Source organism: Rhinolophus ferrumequinum, chromosome 14, assembly GCF_004115265.2.
Source record: "Rhinolophus ferrumequinum isolate MPI-CBG mRhiFer1 chromosome 14, mRhiFer1_v1.p, whole genome shotgun sequence".
In the NCBI taxonomy this organism is placed as follows: Eukaryota; Metazoa; Chordata; class Mammalia; order Chiroptera; family Rhinolophidae; genus Rhinolophus; species Rhinolophus ferrumequinum.
Genome location: NC_046297.1, coordinates 58551262 through 58569971, shown reverse-complemented (window position 1 = coordinate 58569971; position 18710 = coordinate 58551262). Strand labels below are relative to the sequence as shown.

The 18710-nt window shown below is 35.0% G+C and overlaps 1 protein-coding gene across 1 annotated transcript in view; it reads left to right on the top strand.

Moving 5' to 3' along the window:
* The window catches only part of MRPL13 (mitochondrial ribosomal protein L13), a 33365-nt gene extending 15145 nt beyond the window's left edge, over window positions 1-18220 (top strand). Inside the window, exons 4-7 of the mRNA XM_033125878.1 lie at window positions 114-174; window positions 5919-6005; window positions 8606-8727; window positions 17963-18220. Of these exons, the coding sequence (XP_032981769.1) occupies window positions 114-174; window positions 5919-6005; window positions 8606-8727; window positions 17963-17984 (292 nt within the window). The 3' untranslated portion in view covers window positions 17985-18220. The remainder of the gene's footprint in view (window positions 1-113; window positions 175-5918; window positions 6006-8605; window positions 8728-17962) is intronic.
* Window positions 18221-18710: the final 490 nt, after the last annotated feature.

Below are 18710 nucleotides of genomic sequence, written 5' to 3'. Positions count from 1 at the left end.
GAACCAAGTATAATTTCATAATAAAAAGTTTTTGTATTATAAAAGAATTTTCTGTTCAAGAATACTGTACTATAGCCTACTCCCAGTTTTAAGGTCTTTGCTTCTTTTAACAGTTACCCAGGTGGATTTAAACAAGTAACAGCTGCTCAACTTCACCAGAAGGATCCAGTAGCAGTAAGTCTATCATATTTTTTTAATATTTATCATCTATGGAAAAACTGGTTCAGACATTGCTTTTTCAGTCTTCCAATATAGCTAGCATTCAAGGCTATAAATTATTTAACCTGTGTCACACAAGCTTTGATAAATATTTCATTATCATTCAATTCTATATATTTTTAATTACTATTATTTATTTAGTATTATTTACTATTTTACATCAAATGAAAGAATTTTGATGCTCTTAAAAAATTTTTTTAACACCTGCATGATCACCTAAAATATAATATGTTTGCTGAAAATGTCTTGGGGAGAGTGAGAGAGAGATATGCATATATGTATGCACGAGTATGTACCGGTACGTTTGTATATCCATTATATCAGATATGCTGAAGATGTTGTTCCAGTCTTATATTCTTACTGACTTTTTTGTTTACTTGATTTATTGATGACCTGAAAGAGTTATGTTGAAATCTCAGTTGTGGATTTGTTCACTTTTCCTTATAGTTCTCTCAGTTTTCACTTTGTATATTTTGAAGATTTAGTGTTAAACTTAAGTTTAGAATTATAATCTTTGTAAAGAATTGATCAGCGTACATACTGACCCTCTTTATTTCCAATATGCTTTTTAACTTAAAGTCTATTTTTTTTAATATTAATATAGCTGTGTCAACCTTCTTTTGACAGTGTTTGCCTGATATAACACTTTATAGTTTAAATTTTACTGGGCTAGAAGTTGTTTTCTTTTTCATCACCTTCTTTCTTACCTTCTTTTGGATTGATGGAGTTTTTTTATCAGAAGTCTAAGATTACTCAATATAGTTACTGTCCTTCAAATCAAATCCAGGCCTTTAGAAGTTTTTTTAACACCCACTCTTCCTCACAATCTATATATTTTCTCTATTCAAGATTTTTCAAAACACTTCCAATTCAACGTCTTGTTATTATTTTATACAGTTGCTGACTTATGATTTTTCTTTGCTTACAATCCCTTCATGTAACTCCCTTCCTTCTGGATTTAGTTTCCCTCGTGAAGTGCTTACTGACACTCCTGTCATAACATTCTCTCAATATTGAACTCTCGTTTGTCTGAAACTATCTTTATTTTTGCCTTCATTCTTGAAAGATAGTTTTGCTTATATACACAATCCTAGGATAACCACTTTTTTACCCTCAGCTTTTTGAAGCTATTATGTAAACAGATTCTAGCTTCTGTTATTACTATTGATAAGTCAGATGTCAGTTTAATTGTTTCTTTGTATGTATTCTGTCTTTTCTTTCTGGATACTTTTAAGATCTTTTCTTTGGCTTTTGTTTTCATGTTTCTTTTCAAATTTTGTTGGTTATTTTGCTTGAGGACTGGTGTGGTCTGTACTGAAAATTTGCCGACTTATATCTTGTAATATTGGCTCCCTTTGTTCTTTATCTATTCTTTCCTTTTGGAAATCTTATACTTTATTGTGCTTTATTTTCACTTTATTGTGCATGATATTCATTAGCTCTCTTCGTATTTTCTATCTCCCTGTCTGTACTGCACTGTCGATAATTTCTTTAGATCTGTGTTCTAGTTCTCTATCTTAATTTTACCTATGTCTCATCTGATTGACCTTTTTATTGGGTTCCTAATTTCGTTTATTGTATTTTTTTTCTTTTCTTGAAATTTTACTGTTTGTTTCTTTTTAAGTTTGCTGGTCAGTTGTGATAGTCTTTCTGTTCTTTTGTCATACTTTGGTTCCCTCATATTTCTTTAGGCATATCAAACATAACTGTTAGCATTTATATTTGATTCTAACATTAGTGGTCTTGTTGAATCTGTAATTTATTGTTTCTGCTCAGGATACTTGGTAAGCTCATGTACCCGGGAACTTCATCTCTGGGAATTCTTGGAGGCCTGTGTTAAAAGTACGTTTCTGCAGGAAAGATTTACTTAGCTTCTGGCAGGTTTATGGGGCTCTTTAAGCTATACTTTAGACTACTGGATTTTCTAAGACCTCTTTAAGCTATACGTTATATTTTGATCCCCATAAAAAGGATGAATTTGGGGCCTCAAAGCCTTTTGAGATCAGGCTCATAGTTAGCAGTTAACTCTCAGGAAAGACTTATTTTTTAATTTTCCCGCTTCACCCTAGATGTTGCCTTTCTGCTCAAAATCTAGTTTTATGAGAATCTTTGATCCTACTACCTGACCCCAACGTGGTGTCCCTTTAAAACCCAAGCCCTGCACTGAGTTAATGCCCTCCAGACAAATGGCAGCCCTAGGACTTTCTTTTCTTTGTAGTACTTTCTCCTGTTTCTGGCCTCCAATTGGTTCTGTGCTTTTAAAAAAAAACTTTTTTTAAATATCATTAACTTCACTAATGTTTATTTATTATTTTATCATTTGAGTTATATACAGGGAGAAGTTTCTAATCCAAATAATGAGTCTTCAGTGTTGCTAGAAACAAAATCTCCTGTTGCCATTTAACAATTTTATTTTTCCGTCCTATAACTCTACAAAAGCCAATCTTTGAACTATACTCATAAGATAGATAGCATTTTCTCCATCAGTAACTATTTTAGCTTTTTACCTAAATGCATTTATGAATGAACAAATGTTATAGTGTTTCCCCGAAAATAAGACCTAATTGGAAAATAAGCCCTAGCATGATTTTTCAGGAGGACATCCTCTGGATATAAGCCCTAAGGCGTCTTTTGTAACACAACTTAATATAAGACCCGGTCTTATGTTGGGGGAAACATGGTACTCTGAAGACATTCTTTTCTGTTTTCCTAAAATGGTGACCAAAAATAAATATCTATCGTCAGGATGCAACCATTTGTTTGGTGTCAATACTGCCTAAGATTTTTCAGGGCGTGGGGGCATATTTTATTATAATAAGGCCTGGCATAACATTTGGAAGTTCCATGCTTTCCTATTTATTTTTACTTTTCATCATATATAGCTATTTTACAAAAACATACTCAGATTGCTTCTTAGGGAATATTTAACACTTTTTCATAACTCGGGTGTTTTTAGACTAGTACGGGTCAAATAAAGTATCCTATTTTGACCATTAATATGGATTGCATATAATGGTATTAAAAAGTTGTAAGGACTGCTGATAATATATCGTAACGGTTACAACAAATTATACTTTTAGCGTTTTAGAATGTTTTTAAAATTAAAGTTGGTGTTTTATTCAGGCATGCTAACCACACACTAGGAGGCAGTATAGGCTAACTTTTCTGATGTGAAGAATTTGGCATTGGCTAAATTGGCAGTAATTGGGGAGTATTTTTGTATGTATAAACAAAGATTGAAATGCGTTCAAAAATGTTTGATGATAGCTTGGAAAATATTTCAGAGTTAAATCCATTTGAATTATTACCTCATTTAAAGATCTTAATTTTTTTTTTAAGTCTTTATTTTGACTTTGTGTTTTGAAAAAGAATGGTTTGCTAAGGAAGAAGCCATTTATTTTACTTCCCCTAAAGTGTTTGTCTGGAGCAGTGAGTCCTCTGCCAGCACACATGATTTGCTAATCATGTGGCCTGTAAGAGAATTTGTTTCATAATGCATCCTTCTGATTATTAGTACAGTCTTAGAATAGTATTTGTAAAATACATTAATACATTTAAATAGTTATTAGTAGGTTATTAAATATTTCAAAATATTTTTTATAATTACATGGAAGATCATTAATTCTAAACCCAAATAAATATGTTGATTCAGCCCTTTCTTTATATCCTTTATCCTTCTCATATATTTAGTTTCTTTAAGCGTTCCTGTGTCCATATATTTTTCCTTCTAACATAGTTCCTTTCTTATGTCTTTTCCCCTCCAATAGTTAATAAAGTTATTTTGTGTGGATCAAATGACACTTGCCCTGGGTTACAGATTATATGAGGAAGGTCTTTAATATTTATTAACCTCTTCTTGTTCTATGTTTCCCACTCCCTGAATTCCTTAGAGCTTATGCTTAAGTCTGTAAAGCTAGAAATACTTGATTGTATGTACATGTCCTATCATATTTATTTCGGGGTGTATATGTTTGTCTCTTTTTCTCTCCCCTGTCAGCTTATAACCTTTTCACATTTTCTAGCTTTTCTTAGAGTGTTACATTTGCATTTTTTAATAGGGCAAATTTTAAAAATACCAACCTGTTAATTCAAGTAAATAGTCAACTAAATTTTTTTAAGAACATGAAAACCAAATGCCAAGTAACCGTACTAATAAAAGAAAATTGCTAAAAGGGTGATTTTCGGAGGATATAATAATGACTTGCTTATCCAGAAAAGATGCTAAATAGTCTTAACATTGTCAGTTTCTGCTTAAGACTTTTAAAACATTGAACATTGTAAAGACTGATAGCTAGATCAGTGCTGTCCAATAGAAATTTCTACCATGATGGAACTGTTCTATGTGTGCACCGTCAAATAAGGTGACCACTAGCCACATGTGGTAACTGACCACTTGAAAAGTGACTGTGTGACTGAGGAACTGAATTTTCAATTGCTCTTAATTTTAACAATATAAATCTACATTTACATAAAGTCTCCAGAGCGTAAAGTATTAGCAGCACTAACCTAGAAAATAAATGGAAAATATGTATGGGATATCATTAGCTTTCGTATGTGGAGAGATTTTGTAGTCTGGTTTGGTGAGAAAATAAAAGGAATAGGAAGTCCTTACAGTGAAGCTGTTTTCTAACGTGGATTGTTTTAGGGCATTAAGCTTTAAAACATGTCAAACTATATCCTTGAAATATTGAGTATAGATGGCAGAAATCTATGTAACACTCCAAACGTCTCCATCGGTCGTTTTATGAAGAACTCACAGAATATGTGTAGACGCTATATACTAGGAGGCCCCCCGCCCCCCCAGGAGATTATGGAGCACAGTGTGACACTAGGTGGCCTACTCTTGACAAAACACATGAAATCACATTTAAACCAACAATGAGGATAAGCTTAAAAGGGGAAAAGTAAATCATAGAAAGGTTAGTTTTCCTTGTTGGGAATGGGTATGGTAGAGAGAAGGGACTTTTTGTCTTCTTGCTAAGTCATGGAGAGAAACACATTGTAGGTGTGATTGCATGTACCGGGGGTCTGTTCTGGGAGTTAGACTGCCTGGTTGGAGTTCCAGCACCACCCCTTATTAAATACATGAAATTGGGGGAGTTCCAGAACCTCACTAAATCTGTTTCCTCATCTGTGAAATGAGACTCAGCATTGTACACAAGAGGACAAGTGGAATGCACTGACCAAAGTACACGTCGTAAGTTGTCAACATGTTAACCATTACCACTGTTGTAGATCTGTGGCCTGTACAGTCAGTCTCATAACTGTGTGGTCAGGCTTAGTTTTTTCATTGGAAACCTGATCTCCCAGCTGGAAGACACAGGATGATGGCCTGTCTGGGCTCTGCTCTATCACTGTGTGATAGATTTTGAGCCACAAGTTCTTGTAAAAGCTTAGAGAATTCCTTCTTAGTCTTGCTAAAATTGGCACATTCGCAGTTTTAATCTTTTCCTTTTGTCTTTTTTCTAAATCAGAATAAACACATAGACCCTAAAGAACAAAGTAATGTACAAGATGGTAAAAGTTCCTTTTCTGTTGCAGCAACATATCTACTTATGTCTTAGTTTTTTTACTTTCATATCCCTATTGAGTCTTAGCCTACTTGTTTTCCTAACTATCTTTAATTATGTTTGCCTTCTTTATATCAAAAGTCACAATTTTTTTTTTTTTATTGAGTCCTACATATACCTGTTTTTCAGATTGTAAAACTAGCTATTTATGGCATGCTACCCAAAAATCTTCACAGAAGAACTATGATGCAGAGGTTGCATCTTTTCCCAGATGAGGTGAGTGAGTGGTCACTGGTCAGACGCTTTTCCTAAATTCTCAATTAAATACTTTATCTTCTTTTAAAATAATTGCCATAGACTTATTTTCAGTGTTTTCATGTCAACTTCTGAAATATTTTCTGTATTTTTCAGTAAGCACACCATAATAACAGTTGCTCTTCATAAAGTCAGCTGTCATTGGACTAAAATTAAAAGTCTGTAAGCTCTGTTTTTCACTTTAATAACTGCTTATTTTTTTTTTTGAACAAGGAACTATGATCAGAGCTCCTGTTATTACTATTACACTGTTTTAAGTACTTCGCTTTTCTCCTTAATATACTATAATGAAACACCAGTGGTTCTAGTCTATAGTAACACAGTTGAGTCCAGGCTCTGGAATCAGACTGGATTAGAATCCGTGCCGCACTATTTATTGACCTTATGGCCATGTACCAGTAATCTATTATCTCTGTTTTCTCATCTGTGAAATTAGTATAATAACAGCACCTGCTCCATACGGGTTAAATGAGATAACATTTGTGAAGCACATAGGGTCTGGCACAGTAAGTGCTACCCTGTTTCCCTAAAAATAAGACCTAGCCGGACCATCAGCTCTAATGCATCTTTTGGAGCAAAGATTAATATAAGACCCGGTCTTATATTTTATTATATTATATATGACCCGATCTTATAGTAAAATAAGACTGGGTCTTATATTAAATTTTGCTCCAAAAGACACATTAGAGCTGATGGTCCGGCTGGGTCTTATTTTCGGGGAAACACGGTGGTTGCGAACATGACCATGGTTATGATTACTGTCCTTATAGTTCCTACTAGAGGAATTATATAGAAAGTCATTCCAGAACACAAGTATATCCACTATTCAAGCCACTCGTGTGCTCTGTTGTTAGCTTAAACAACATATGCAACTCATGCTTTTAGCAAAATGGTCAATTTATTACCTTTGCTTCGCATGAATGAGTAAAATAATTTTCCACTTTACCTTGAGGTACCAAGTACGGGAGCATTTATCTAAGGATGAATGACCTTCATGGAATTACAAGAATTCAAAAGCTGCTGTTTCTGATTATACTGTCACATTTCTTAGAAACCATAATTTTTAACGGACACAAAAATAATATTATTTACCGTTATAAGATTTGAGAGTGGATGTTTTAAGTATTCGTGGTAGTTTAGTTGAACAGTAAATTACTTAAATAACTTCAGACTATAAAATAAATGAACCCGTTTCCCCAAGAATGGATTGTTAAATACTCAAAAGCTTGACAACTCATTTTATTGTCAAAGCCATTCATTGGGAAGCAGGCAGCCATGCCTTGCTGGTAGAAGTACAAAATGATGCAGCCCATAAAGAATCGAGCAATTAGGTAACATTTAACAAAATACATACATAGGGCTATTCATACTTGATCCAGCAATCTTATTTATAGCAATTTAGGCTAAAAATATGCAAGATTATTGTTTCTACATTATTTATAATAGTAAAATAATAGTAACAAATGCTTATTCATAGAAAATTGGATAAACTATGCTATCCATTCAACTGAGTACTATACAATTATAAAACTAAAATGACAAATATTGTTGTGACTTGATAAGTAATGTTTTTCTAGGATATATCGCTAAGTGAAAAAAAAGCAAGGTGAAAAAGAATCTGTAGATAGCATACTACCTTTTCTATGCATATATTCATATATATGTTTACATACACATATATACTGTATTTGCTTCTTTTTGCATAAAGAAATATAGGAAGAATAAATGAGAAAATGAAGTTGGCTACTTATTGGTGCATAGGCACAAAGAGATGGAAGGAATGGGGAAGAAAATGAGATTTTTTTTGGAGAATACCTTTCAGATTTTTTTTTTACTTTAACTTTTGTATCATAAGACTTTATATATTCATAAAATAAAGTTACAGCACAGCTAATGCCCACATCTTGTTTTCTCAGTGCTAGTCCCTAGAAATGGTTGATTCTGGATCTGGCACAGAGAAAAATTAAAGTTCTTATGAAGTCACTTTAAAAATTGCAAGCCTTTGGAAGCCATGATCTTTCTATTTTCCTTCATGTATGCAACACCTAGCACAATTTCTGGTTCATAGAAGGAGTTCCATAAATGTTTGTTGGCTAAATGACCCAGGATCTAGCAGATTTTCATTTTGGAAAGTTTTTTTCTGGCAACAACATGGAGTATGAAAGGTTGTAGCACTGCAAGCAGCAGGCCCAGTACATATATTCATCAGATAACAAATCATGAGAATGAACCAAGGTAGTACCTTTTTTGCAGTTAAAAAGAGAGGGATCAGTTAAACAGTATTTAGAAAACAAAAATATAACTTAGTGGCTCAATAACTGTCAGAATTGAAGATGTCTAATTTACATTTGTCAAGATTAAAATATGAAGTGTGTTACTCTAATGAGATTACTTATATCATTGATTGAATGTACTTTTCAGGAATTTTCACAAAGTTCATATTGTTTTTCTCATTTATAAAGATTGCTTTTGTTTATTATTTTTTAATACTTAACCATTACTAACTTATTACTAAGGAATATATTTTAAGAAAATTAATCCTACATTTTTATTTAACCCAGGATATACCTGAAGATATTCTTAAGAATTTAGTGGAAGAGCTTCCTCAACCACGAAAAGTACCCAGACGTCTAGATGAGTACACACAAGAAGAAATAGAAGCTTTCCCAAGAGTTTGGTCTCCGTAAGTCTTTTTTTTTCTCTTTTTTGTCTTTGTTTTTATTTTCTTGTTTTTTAAGCTGGGTTTGGTGTCCCCTCTTTTATTAATCGAATGATAAGACCCTTGAGGTGGAAAGAGTGAACTTTTTTTGTGTGACTACTTTGGATACTCTTTGCAACTTCTATCTGCAAATAAACTCTAGATGTAAGTGGTAGAACCAAAAGTCTCTAAGTCTTAAGACCTTGCTAGGTAAGTGCAAGCGTGTTCATAAGTGCCTATAATTGTCAGGTATTTTGTTTGGGGTAACGTTACGTGGATGGATTGTAGTTTCTTGGAATGTTAAATGAATTGTCATTACTTAAAACAAAGTGATTCTCCATTTTCCAGATTGCTTTACTAAGACAAGAATATCCTCTAAGAAAAAGTCATTAATTCTGGATACTTATAATCTTGATCCACATAGAACACCAAAACACTTTTTCTTCCCTTCTGTACAGCTCCATCTGCCTAGGGTCTGGAAAGCTGCTTGGATTTCACATACTGTCTCTCCTGTAATTGTTTCCAGGTTGCTTTGCCTGGCCTCCCAGGCTCTCCATAATCTGCCTCTTTCCTATTTCTTCAACTTAAATTCTTCTCACCCCACTGTACTGTTGGAGCAGTATCAGGCTGTTTAAGACTGGCACCCTTTTTAATGCAATTTAACTCTCCTTGCCTTTGTTCTCCTATTACTTCTACATAAAACAGGTCCCTCACCTTTAACGTCTGGGGTAAGTCTTATTCTTTAGACCTTAGTTCAGAGGTCATCTCCTTTAAGAAGCCTTGCCTGAATGTCAAGACCAGACTAAGGGCCCAGCCATCTTCTGCTTCACACTTGCTGTCTGACTCTGTCACTACTGCATTGAGCTCCTCCAGAAAGGGCTTGCGTCTTGGCATGGCTGCGTCCCCAGGGAATAGACCAGTACTTCACATGAGAGAGCCTCAGAAATGTTTACAGAACTTACACAGTAAATCTGGAGAGAACCACATATCCTCATTGCTTGGCCTACACAAGACAGCTAATCTTCCCTCAGATACTGTCCACTATGCTATGAAATCTCATCTCTTTATTGACTCTTTGGCCAGATAGGTTCTGAAAATCTAAAACCTAACAGGTTTGGCTTATGTACAGGAATCTAATCATTGACTCTTGTTATTGCCTTTATATATACACACACACACACATATATATATATATATACATATATATATATGTGTATATATATATATAATCTTCAAACCCTTTCCACACAGGAGAAGTCTGTACAGTATTTCGTTTAAATCTTTTTGACTATGCTGCCTTGTGTCAGGGTCTTCTTTACTAAATCTGCAAATGATGAGCAAACTAATGTTGTCAGTGATCATTTATTGAGCACTTTCAAGTTGCCCGTAGTTGCGCTAGTGGTTTACATGCATTGTATCTAATTCTGTCCACAGGCGTATAAGATAAATATATTATTCCTATTTTTAAGAGGAAGACAAGGGTCAGCTGGTTTGTAGTGCAGCCTGGATTTAAACCTGTGTCTGACTCCAAAGCCTGCGTTCTTTTCACAGAAGCAAACTGCTTCCTTAATGTATATATTTATTCAACAAATACATATTAGCTATCTCTTCTGTGCAGGACACCATAATAGCACTAGGTTAAAGGCTGGATTAAAGAAGTTATTTAATTCAGTTTCAATTATTTAATTCTAGCTCCTGGGTAATGGTCTGAACCATTCTGCTGAAGTGCCTCTTCTTGCCTCTTATAGCATATTACGTAAATATACTTAAGTTATATGTAGTTCGCAAATATTCCACTTTACGAAGTTATATTCTAAAAAAGAATTTTAAGTAGTCCTTGAAGTTTGGGTAGGTTACCATGCTGTATGAAGATCTGTAAATCTTAAGTATGTCATGCCTGATTTCTTATAGAAACATTATCATTAATGAGTTTATTTACCTAAGAGGGGTATGATACTTTCCTTTTTTTTTTTTTAACTAGAAGTATCAAAGGTGCTGTTTAATCAAATATATGACTAAACACATATTTTTATGCACTCAGAGTTACACATCATGAATACTCTAATGTACGAGGTCGGACAATTAAGTTTGCGAACTCATCCTAGAAAAAGTGCTACATACCTCATTGCTGAATATCACTGTGGTCACCTTCGAAGTACTCCCCTTGGGAAGCTATGCACTGATGCCAGTGCTCAGTCCACCCTTCAAAGCAATTTTGGAACTCTTTTTCTGGAATGGCCATCAGAGCTATGGTCGTATTATCCTTGATGTCCCGAATGTCATCAAAATGTCTTCCTTTCAATATTTCCTTTCTCTTCGGGTAAAGAAAGAAGTCATTGGGGGCCAGATCAGGTGAGTAGGAAGGGTGTTCCAATACAGTTATTTGTTTACTGGCTAAAAACTCCCTCACAGACAGTGCCCTGTGAGCTGGTGCATTGTCGTGATGCAAGAGCCATGAATTGTTGGCAAAAAGTTCAGGTCATTTTCATCTAACTTTTTCATGCAGCCTTTTCAGCACTTCTAAATAGCTAACTTCGTTAACTGTTTGTCCAATTGGTACAAATTCATAATGAATAATCCCTCTGATATCAAAAAATGTTTAGCAGCATCATTGCAACAAGTTCTCGAACTTCATTGTCAGACCTCGTATATTCTAAATCAGTTACACCAGGTAGAATAGTACTAATATAATAACCATTCAACAAAAGTTATATTAAATGTTACTATAATCAGAATTCTACTCAAAGTGCTCATTTTAAGTGATTCTTGGTTCATTTAAAACAAAAGGTACTGAGTGCCTTTATTATATTAATGGAATTAAAAGGGGCTTTTCTGTAATTATTTTTAAATAGACTTTTAGAGAAACTTAGAGCCTTTGATGCATTTTTATAGCTATACTCTGGGAATGGATTTTCTTGCCCTTTCTTTTCATTCCAAATTTCTCTGTGGCAGGAATATGCATTAGATAGCAGGTTTTCCTTTATGCTATTAAAGTTGAATTCTTCCTCACAAGTAGCCACACAACGTATGTTAACTTGTGTTCCCAAAATCATAATGTGTGTATACACTTACTGAAATTCAAGGATCTATCATGATATAGGTATACTAGTTATTTAACATAAATCATTCAACATTTCATTAGTCTGCATATCAGAGCTAACATTAAGTCTAGTTCATTTGTATTACTCTAGAATGAATATGATGAGGAAAAACTATGCATTTTTGGATTAACCAAAAGTTTGTTATCTAAGAAAAGGATGATCTTTTACTTCAGGACTATCTAACAGAACTTTCCACAATGAGGAAAAGTCTGTATCAGAGCTGCCAAATGGAGCAGCTCCCGGCCTCATTTGGCTCGAGTACTTACTCTGGGCTAGTGTAGTATAACTGAGGAACTGAATATTTAATTTTATGGAACTTTAACTAATTTAAATTTCAGTAGCTTCATGTGGCTTGTGACTGCCTTAAGGGACTAGGGCATTTTAGTTGTTTGCTATGTCATAAAGTTTTAGTATTACATCCACTGGAATTAGGATTAAAATATTTGATGTACCATGCAATGCAATCCATTGAAAATGGGATTTCTTATTATTGGTAGCTCTGCTTCCATGCGTAAAAATGTTTGTTTTTTTTTCTCCTTTGGAGAAGGAACCTGCTTAAAATATGCTTTTGTTCCACCCAAAAGAGCTAAGCCAAGAATATAATATTTCTTGGGAATGTAGTAACTGGCATTTATCCAAGATCTTATGGTAAACCTGAGGAGACTTGACTGAAACAGATGTACCTGGATTGCACCATAAATAAATAGACACAAAAATAGCTTGCTTTGGTTTTTGTTTCCCTAGCAATAAAACTTAAAATATGTTTATAAAATAAAAATGTATATTTTGTAATTGGAGCTATAATTAGCTTTTGGTTAAATGTAAGTTTATTAGTTTTTTTTCTGTTAGAGACAAAAAGCTTCTGAGCAACAATAACAATTGTCAGACAAAGCTTTGAATCTAGTTAGGTGATTGACAAAACTGTTTTCATCTTAATTCAAAGCTACCATTGTTGGGATTTCACTTAAATTATTTTCAGTCACTTGTAAAAGTTACATTCTCTCAGGCCTAATTTCAGCATACATGGGATTTTTCTTATGATAGTTGTTTAGTCATTTTTAAAACAATGGTAGATAAGAAGGAAAAAGTGATCTTTTTATGAGAAAACTAAACATTTTTTATAACTAAAAGCCACATTTTCATATGAGAAGTATTGACTGAATACCTCACTTCTTAGTGGATATACTTGGTATATTACTAATTTTTATATCTCATAGATACATAAATTGTAGTCACATATGTTATGGGGTTATATTTTGTGTTTCCTGGTGGTACAAAGTAGATGTGTTTGCCATGTGCAAGGAGTGATTGTAGGGTATACACTCAGAATTTGTTTCTCAAAGAAAAAAACTAGCACTCACTAACCCTTCACAATTCAGTTGCCTAAGACTGTAGCTTTCAAATGGTCAGCTTATTTTAATACTGTCAGTAATTATTTCCATAATCATCGCAGTTTTGCCAACACATTACAAAACCACAATAATCATGGAAATTATCATGCTGGCACTGTAATGGAAATTTTTTCATTATGTTGGTTAAAAATAAAACTTGGATCGTTTTAAACTCTATTTTCATTTTTACAAAATTCTGTCAGAGAGCTTTTCTTAGGAAAAACTAGGTATGTGGAAATTTTCAACTTGAATTGCTTCACATTATCCACAGAGTGATAAAACAAATCCAAAGAAGAACTGTATTTTTATTCCTTACCCATTGAATCAGTAATGCTTTATTTTCAGCAAAACCCGCACCTTTGTACAGAAACTAAATGTGGAAAGTTTCAGCATCAATAAATGCATGAAAACAGATGTTTATAATGGAAACCCTGGTCCCTGGCGTTTAAAGCGCTTTATGAAGTGTACTATTAGAAGTGTGCCTGCAAGGGAGAGAGGGTGGTAAGGATGAAGGGGACTGACTCTGGAAGTGTCTTTCCTGAAAGCAGGCTGACAGGGTTCCAGACGCCGGGAACATTAGCCCAGCAAAGGGGGCTTGGTGAGCATCCGGTCCAGTCCATAGCTCTAGAAGAGAGCAAAGCTTTGAGCCCTCTGATACAAAAGCGATTAATCCTAAAAATGCACAGGTTGCCAGTTTTAGTTAAATTAATACCCTGAAAAATACTATTTTTACCTATGGCTTTATATTAATAAAACGTGCTTCAGAGCAGAGACTTAAAAGACACTGGAGAGCATTTTTACCTTTTCAGAGCCCATCAGGAGCTAGGATCTAGACATCTTCAAGATTTTCCATCATTTCATGCTCGTCTAGTCAGGTGGCATTTTCCTACAAGATGAAACTTAATTCACTGCTCTTCACAATCAGAAGTTATTAGCTGGACGTGCAGAGGAGGTGACATTCCAACTTTCCCACTCATTTTAACCAACTCAGCATTGGCCTAAACCCTATACTATACCTCAGTATTTCCAGTGCTGCAATTTGCTCAAATTAGGCATTCTAAACTGTTCTAAATTGTTCTTTTGGATATGAACAGATTAGAACTGGTTGTTAAAATAAAAAGCAATCTCTATTTAAACAACCAAAAGCAAATCACTTACAATCCTAGCCAACAGAACTTAGAACTTCAAAGCGATACTGGAATATAACAATTCCTGTTCATTTTAATTAAAGAAACAATAATTTGATTTAAAAAAAAATTTTTAACAATCTTATGAGTTTAGTTTTTTGTTTTGTTTTGTTTTGTTTTTTTTAAAAAGCACTGTTGGACTTTCTCTGATCAGGCTGGTGGTGCAAGTGCCTGGAGAAGTGATTATAAAATCATCATTATTCTGCTTCACTGTTACCTGTACAGCTCACATCTTTAGTTCAAGGAGTATGTGATGATTTCCTGGAATGGCTTATTCTAAATAATTTCATCCATACAGTGGACATAACTTAAAACTCAATCAAACTGACCTTTTACCATTTTTAAGATTACTCCACTGTCCAAATTCTATTCTAGTCTGAAATATTTTGTTGGAGTAAGCGTTATACTGAGAAATATTATTTAAGAGTGAAAAGACACAGGCCTAAGGGGAAATTCAATATTTTGGAGATTGATTCGACTTGAGTTATATCCAATATCTTGTGTGCCTGCTCTCCTTTGTCGGTACACAGAGAAAAGTAGAAGCATTAGTATAAAAACCTCGCTTCCCCACAGGAGCACCTCTTAAAGCCGTGTGGTATCATTCACTGTTTTCAGTATGAGTGGATGTTTCTAGCTCTGCCAGCATCTAAAGTATCTAGTCCTTCGTGCACACCCCACCCCCTCACACACACATACCTCCCGAAAGCAAGTTAACCATCTGGGGAAGATCCTGATTACTTGTCAATAGAAAGAGCAAGGAATGAGCTGGCAAACAAGTGGCATTTTCAAGGCACTCACTGCTCTAATGACAGATATCTTACAAGCACCCACCACATGCTGTGCCCTGTGCTGATAACTGGAACCAGGCCAGTGTTAGTGGGCCCCTGCCTTCAGAGGCACTGACAGCCCAATAGTGTCATGTAGAGTAAAATGGTGTTTGCAGGTGCTGGAGTCAGAAGGTCTGCACAAAGTCCCTGCCATCCACTTCCTGGCCTTGTATCCTTAGACAAGCTACTCAGCCCCTCTGAGCCTCAGTTTTGTCAACTGAAGCTGCTAACAGTACCTTTCTCACAATGTAGTCATGAAGATAAAATGAGATAATGCACCGGAAGTAGTTAGTTAGTATACTTCATGGCATCTAAGAAGCACATGTTATTTACACAAATAAAATGTATTTCCGTAGGGGCAAGTATAATTTCAGAAACACTGTAATAAAAGTGTGCATGACGTAATCCAGCCATCGCAGAGAAAGCAGCCCTGCCGAAGTTAGAAAGGAAGAGTTGTTGAGGGCTTCTCAGATGTGATTTTTAAGGTGGAATTTTGAAGGGATTCATCAAGTCCCTTCAAGCAGCTAAGAGATTCCAAGCAAAGAAAATCTCAGGTACCCAGATCCAGAGGTGTGAAAGTTTTTATCTGGGCAATAGCAAGTAGTGTAATGGGACCAGAATGTAGAGAAATAAAAGTATAGAAAGAATGACTCAGAAAGGTTAACTGGGGGGTGTTTGAACTTTGGCAAAGCCCGGGAGCGCTAATGAAGATTTTTTTAAGCAGGGCCACTTGATACATGGAAGTGGGTTGGGAAAGGAGGAATCTATGTCAGAGACTCCCAGATGTCTTGCTCTTTGCCTCATTTTTCCTAAACTCCAAATCCGAATTACTAGCTGCCTGCCGTGTCCAGATTTTCTCATATTCAAAACCAAGATTCAGCCTTCAGAATCTGTTCTTCTGCCTGTATTCCCTACCCTGAAAAAATAAATAAATACATAAAGAGCATCGCCGTTCACTGAGTTCTTCTAGCTGAAAATTAGTATGTAGTCGTCCTTGGATTATCATTTTCTAGTAGCCCACTCCTCCATCACCCCTCTACCCCTGGCCTTCTTCCCTCTCCCTTCCTACCCTTTCCCGCGGCAAACGTGTTACTTTTCTGCTTCCTAAATCCTTAACATGTTCTTTCTTCTCACTCATCACTGCTACAGCCCTAACAGAGCCCTCATCTTCACCATCCTCTATTTCTCAAAAAAAAATCTTGAAACAAACGTGGGCTTTATTAGGCCCCTGTGGCCTTCAGGTCACAGCCTCCATTCCTTACAGATTACACCTTTCACACACATTTCCAGTTTTACTTCTAAATTTCATTAAAAGGTGCTTTTGTCATCTCATTATTTAATAAACTAACCTTTAGCATGGAAACTAGACTAAGCACCTTTAATTTATTGAGTGAAGTTGCAGAGACTTTTTGTTAGGACATTAGCTTAGCTCTTTCCAATGGTATCATCACCTCCCTTTTGTAATTATAGGGACCAGCTAGACGGAGAACACATTGTTTTTTTAGAAGGTACTGGTGTCTCTTGCTGCTTTGATTGTATTGAGTCTCATACGGAAGATTGGAAGAGTACTTTGGAGCTGCTCTCAGCTATCGTATCAAACTGTCATTTCCCAGACTTTAGATGCAGTTTTTATGTTTGGAAAGAGATTTCAAACACAGTGACAAATCCTGCAGTTTCTCTTCTTGTTGTTATAGAATGACTGATATGGTGGAGCACATTTGGCTGGTTTCCCAGATCAGTGCCTGAATTCCTCCGAGTTAAATAATAACTTTAAGTTGTAATATAGTTCATTTGCTCAGCCACTAGACTGTTGGTCTTCATAGCTGGACTATCTGGTATCTTGTGAGTGTTTTGTTTAAGAAAACACACTGTAAGTGTAGAAAGGGACTAGATAAGTTGTTTCAGGGCAAACAGAGTTCATCTGCTTTTTAACAGAACTCAAGCTATCAAATATTTTTACAGCTGTTTTAAAAAAATGTCTATTTAGTTTATTTATTACTAACTTCCTTCTGAAAATTCCATATGAGTTCAGTACCTAAAAATACACTGTGAAAAAGATAACGGGACACTACATTTTTGCATTTTATAATTGCCTATTCTTCATTTTCTTCATTGTTATACTTTAACATTTCCCTGAAAATGTTCTTTGTTTTAATTTACTACTAGAAGCAACTTTCAGGTATGATTAATCCTATAAATATATAAATGAGGAAGACAAATTATGTGTGTATAATTAAAATATCAAAGTAGTGTATATATGTATCATAATGAAAATTAAATTTAGCATATGATAAAATAATATACATAGGGAAATTACTCATTCAAAATTTGCCTTTATTAGGTAAATACATATGCTCATATGGGTTTTTAAAATCATAGCAATTCTTTCTATGAAAAGGACTTTCTGAAAAAATACTCTAAAATAGAACACAGAAATTGAATTCAAGTTTTTAAGTTACAAAATACATTCATGCATAGGTACAAAATGGCCTATATTTATATTCTCAAAAGAACTTTGGGAATTGTCACTTAACCATCCTACTTTGTAAGAAATTGGCTTTTTTGTTTTTCACCAAAAACTTAGATATAATGTTTGTAGATAATAATCGATAAAGTTACTTTCATGTTAAATTGGAAAAATAATCTTCCTTCATCAGGCAGGAGAAAATGAAATCAGATTCGGGAAGAAATAAATGTTGACTTTTGTCTTTCAGACCTGAAGATTACCGGCTGTAGAAGAATGAAAATTGCAGAAAATAACTTCTTCCTGATAAATTTCTCCTAACCCACAGGACTGAGTGAAACAACCACTGCATTTTGACAGGAAACTTGTTATGGGCGCTGAAAGTTTGTGGAGAAAGGTCAGGAAGGGATCTTCCTTCAATAGGAAATTGCAGTAAAATACATCATTTTATAGAATTGATTGCTTTATAGTGTGATCTGATTTCAATATTACAAATAGTGATAAGAATAAAATTTCTTAGTTGGTTGACTATTCAATTTTGCCTTTAATGAAAAAATAAGCACTAGATCGCATTGCAGTTAAAGTTGCCAACAAGTGCCCATCCATGCAGATTTCCTCAAATTTCCAATCCCTGTTCTTGCCAACTGGGAAGACGAGCTCCACCTTCACTTTTCCTTTGAGTGATATTTTATCTAACCTCCCATCCATCTAAGTTCATCCCTCCTGCTCAGCAGGGTAAGGTTTGCCCTGAGGTATTTACAAACTGCTATCATCTTTTCCCATAGAGGCTTTCTGTCTCCATGACACCACAATAACAAAATAATGCCCATCTACTCCGTAGAACTCTCACGGCCCCGCTGTGATGCTGTCTCCAGACCCGTGTGATGAGTCCCCACCTTGCCCTGTCTCCTGTCGGTTCCACTTCTGTGCTGGGCACTTAGATTGGGCTGCTGTAATCATGTGGCAACATCTCTTCTCGAAAAAATTAAGATGCTGAG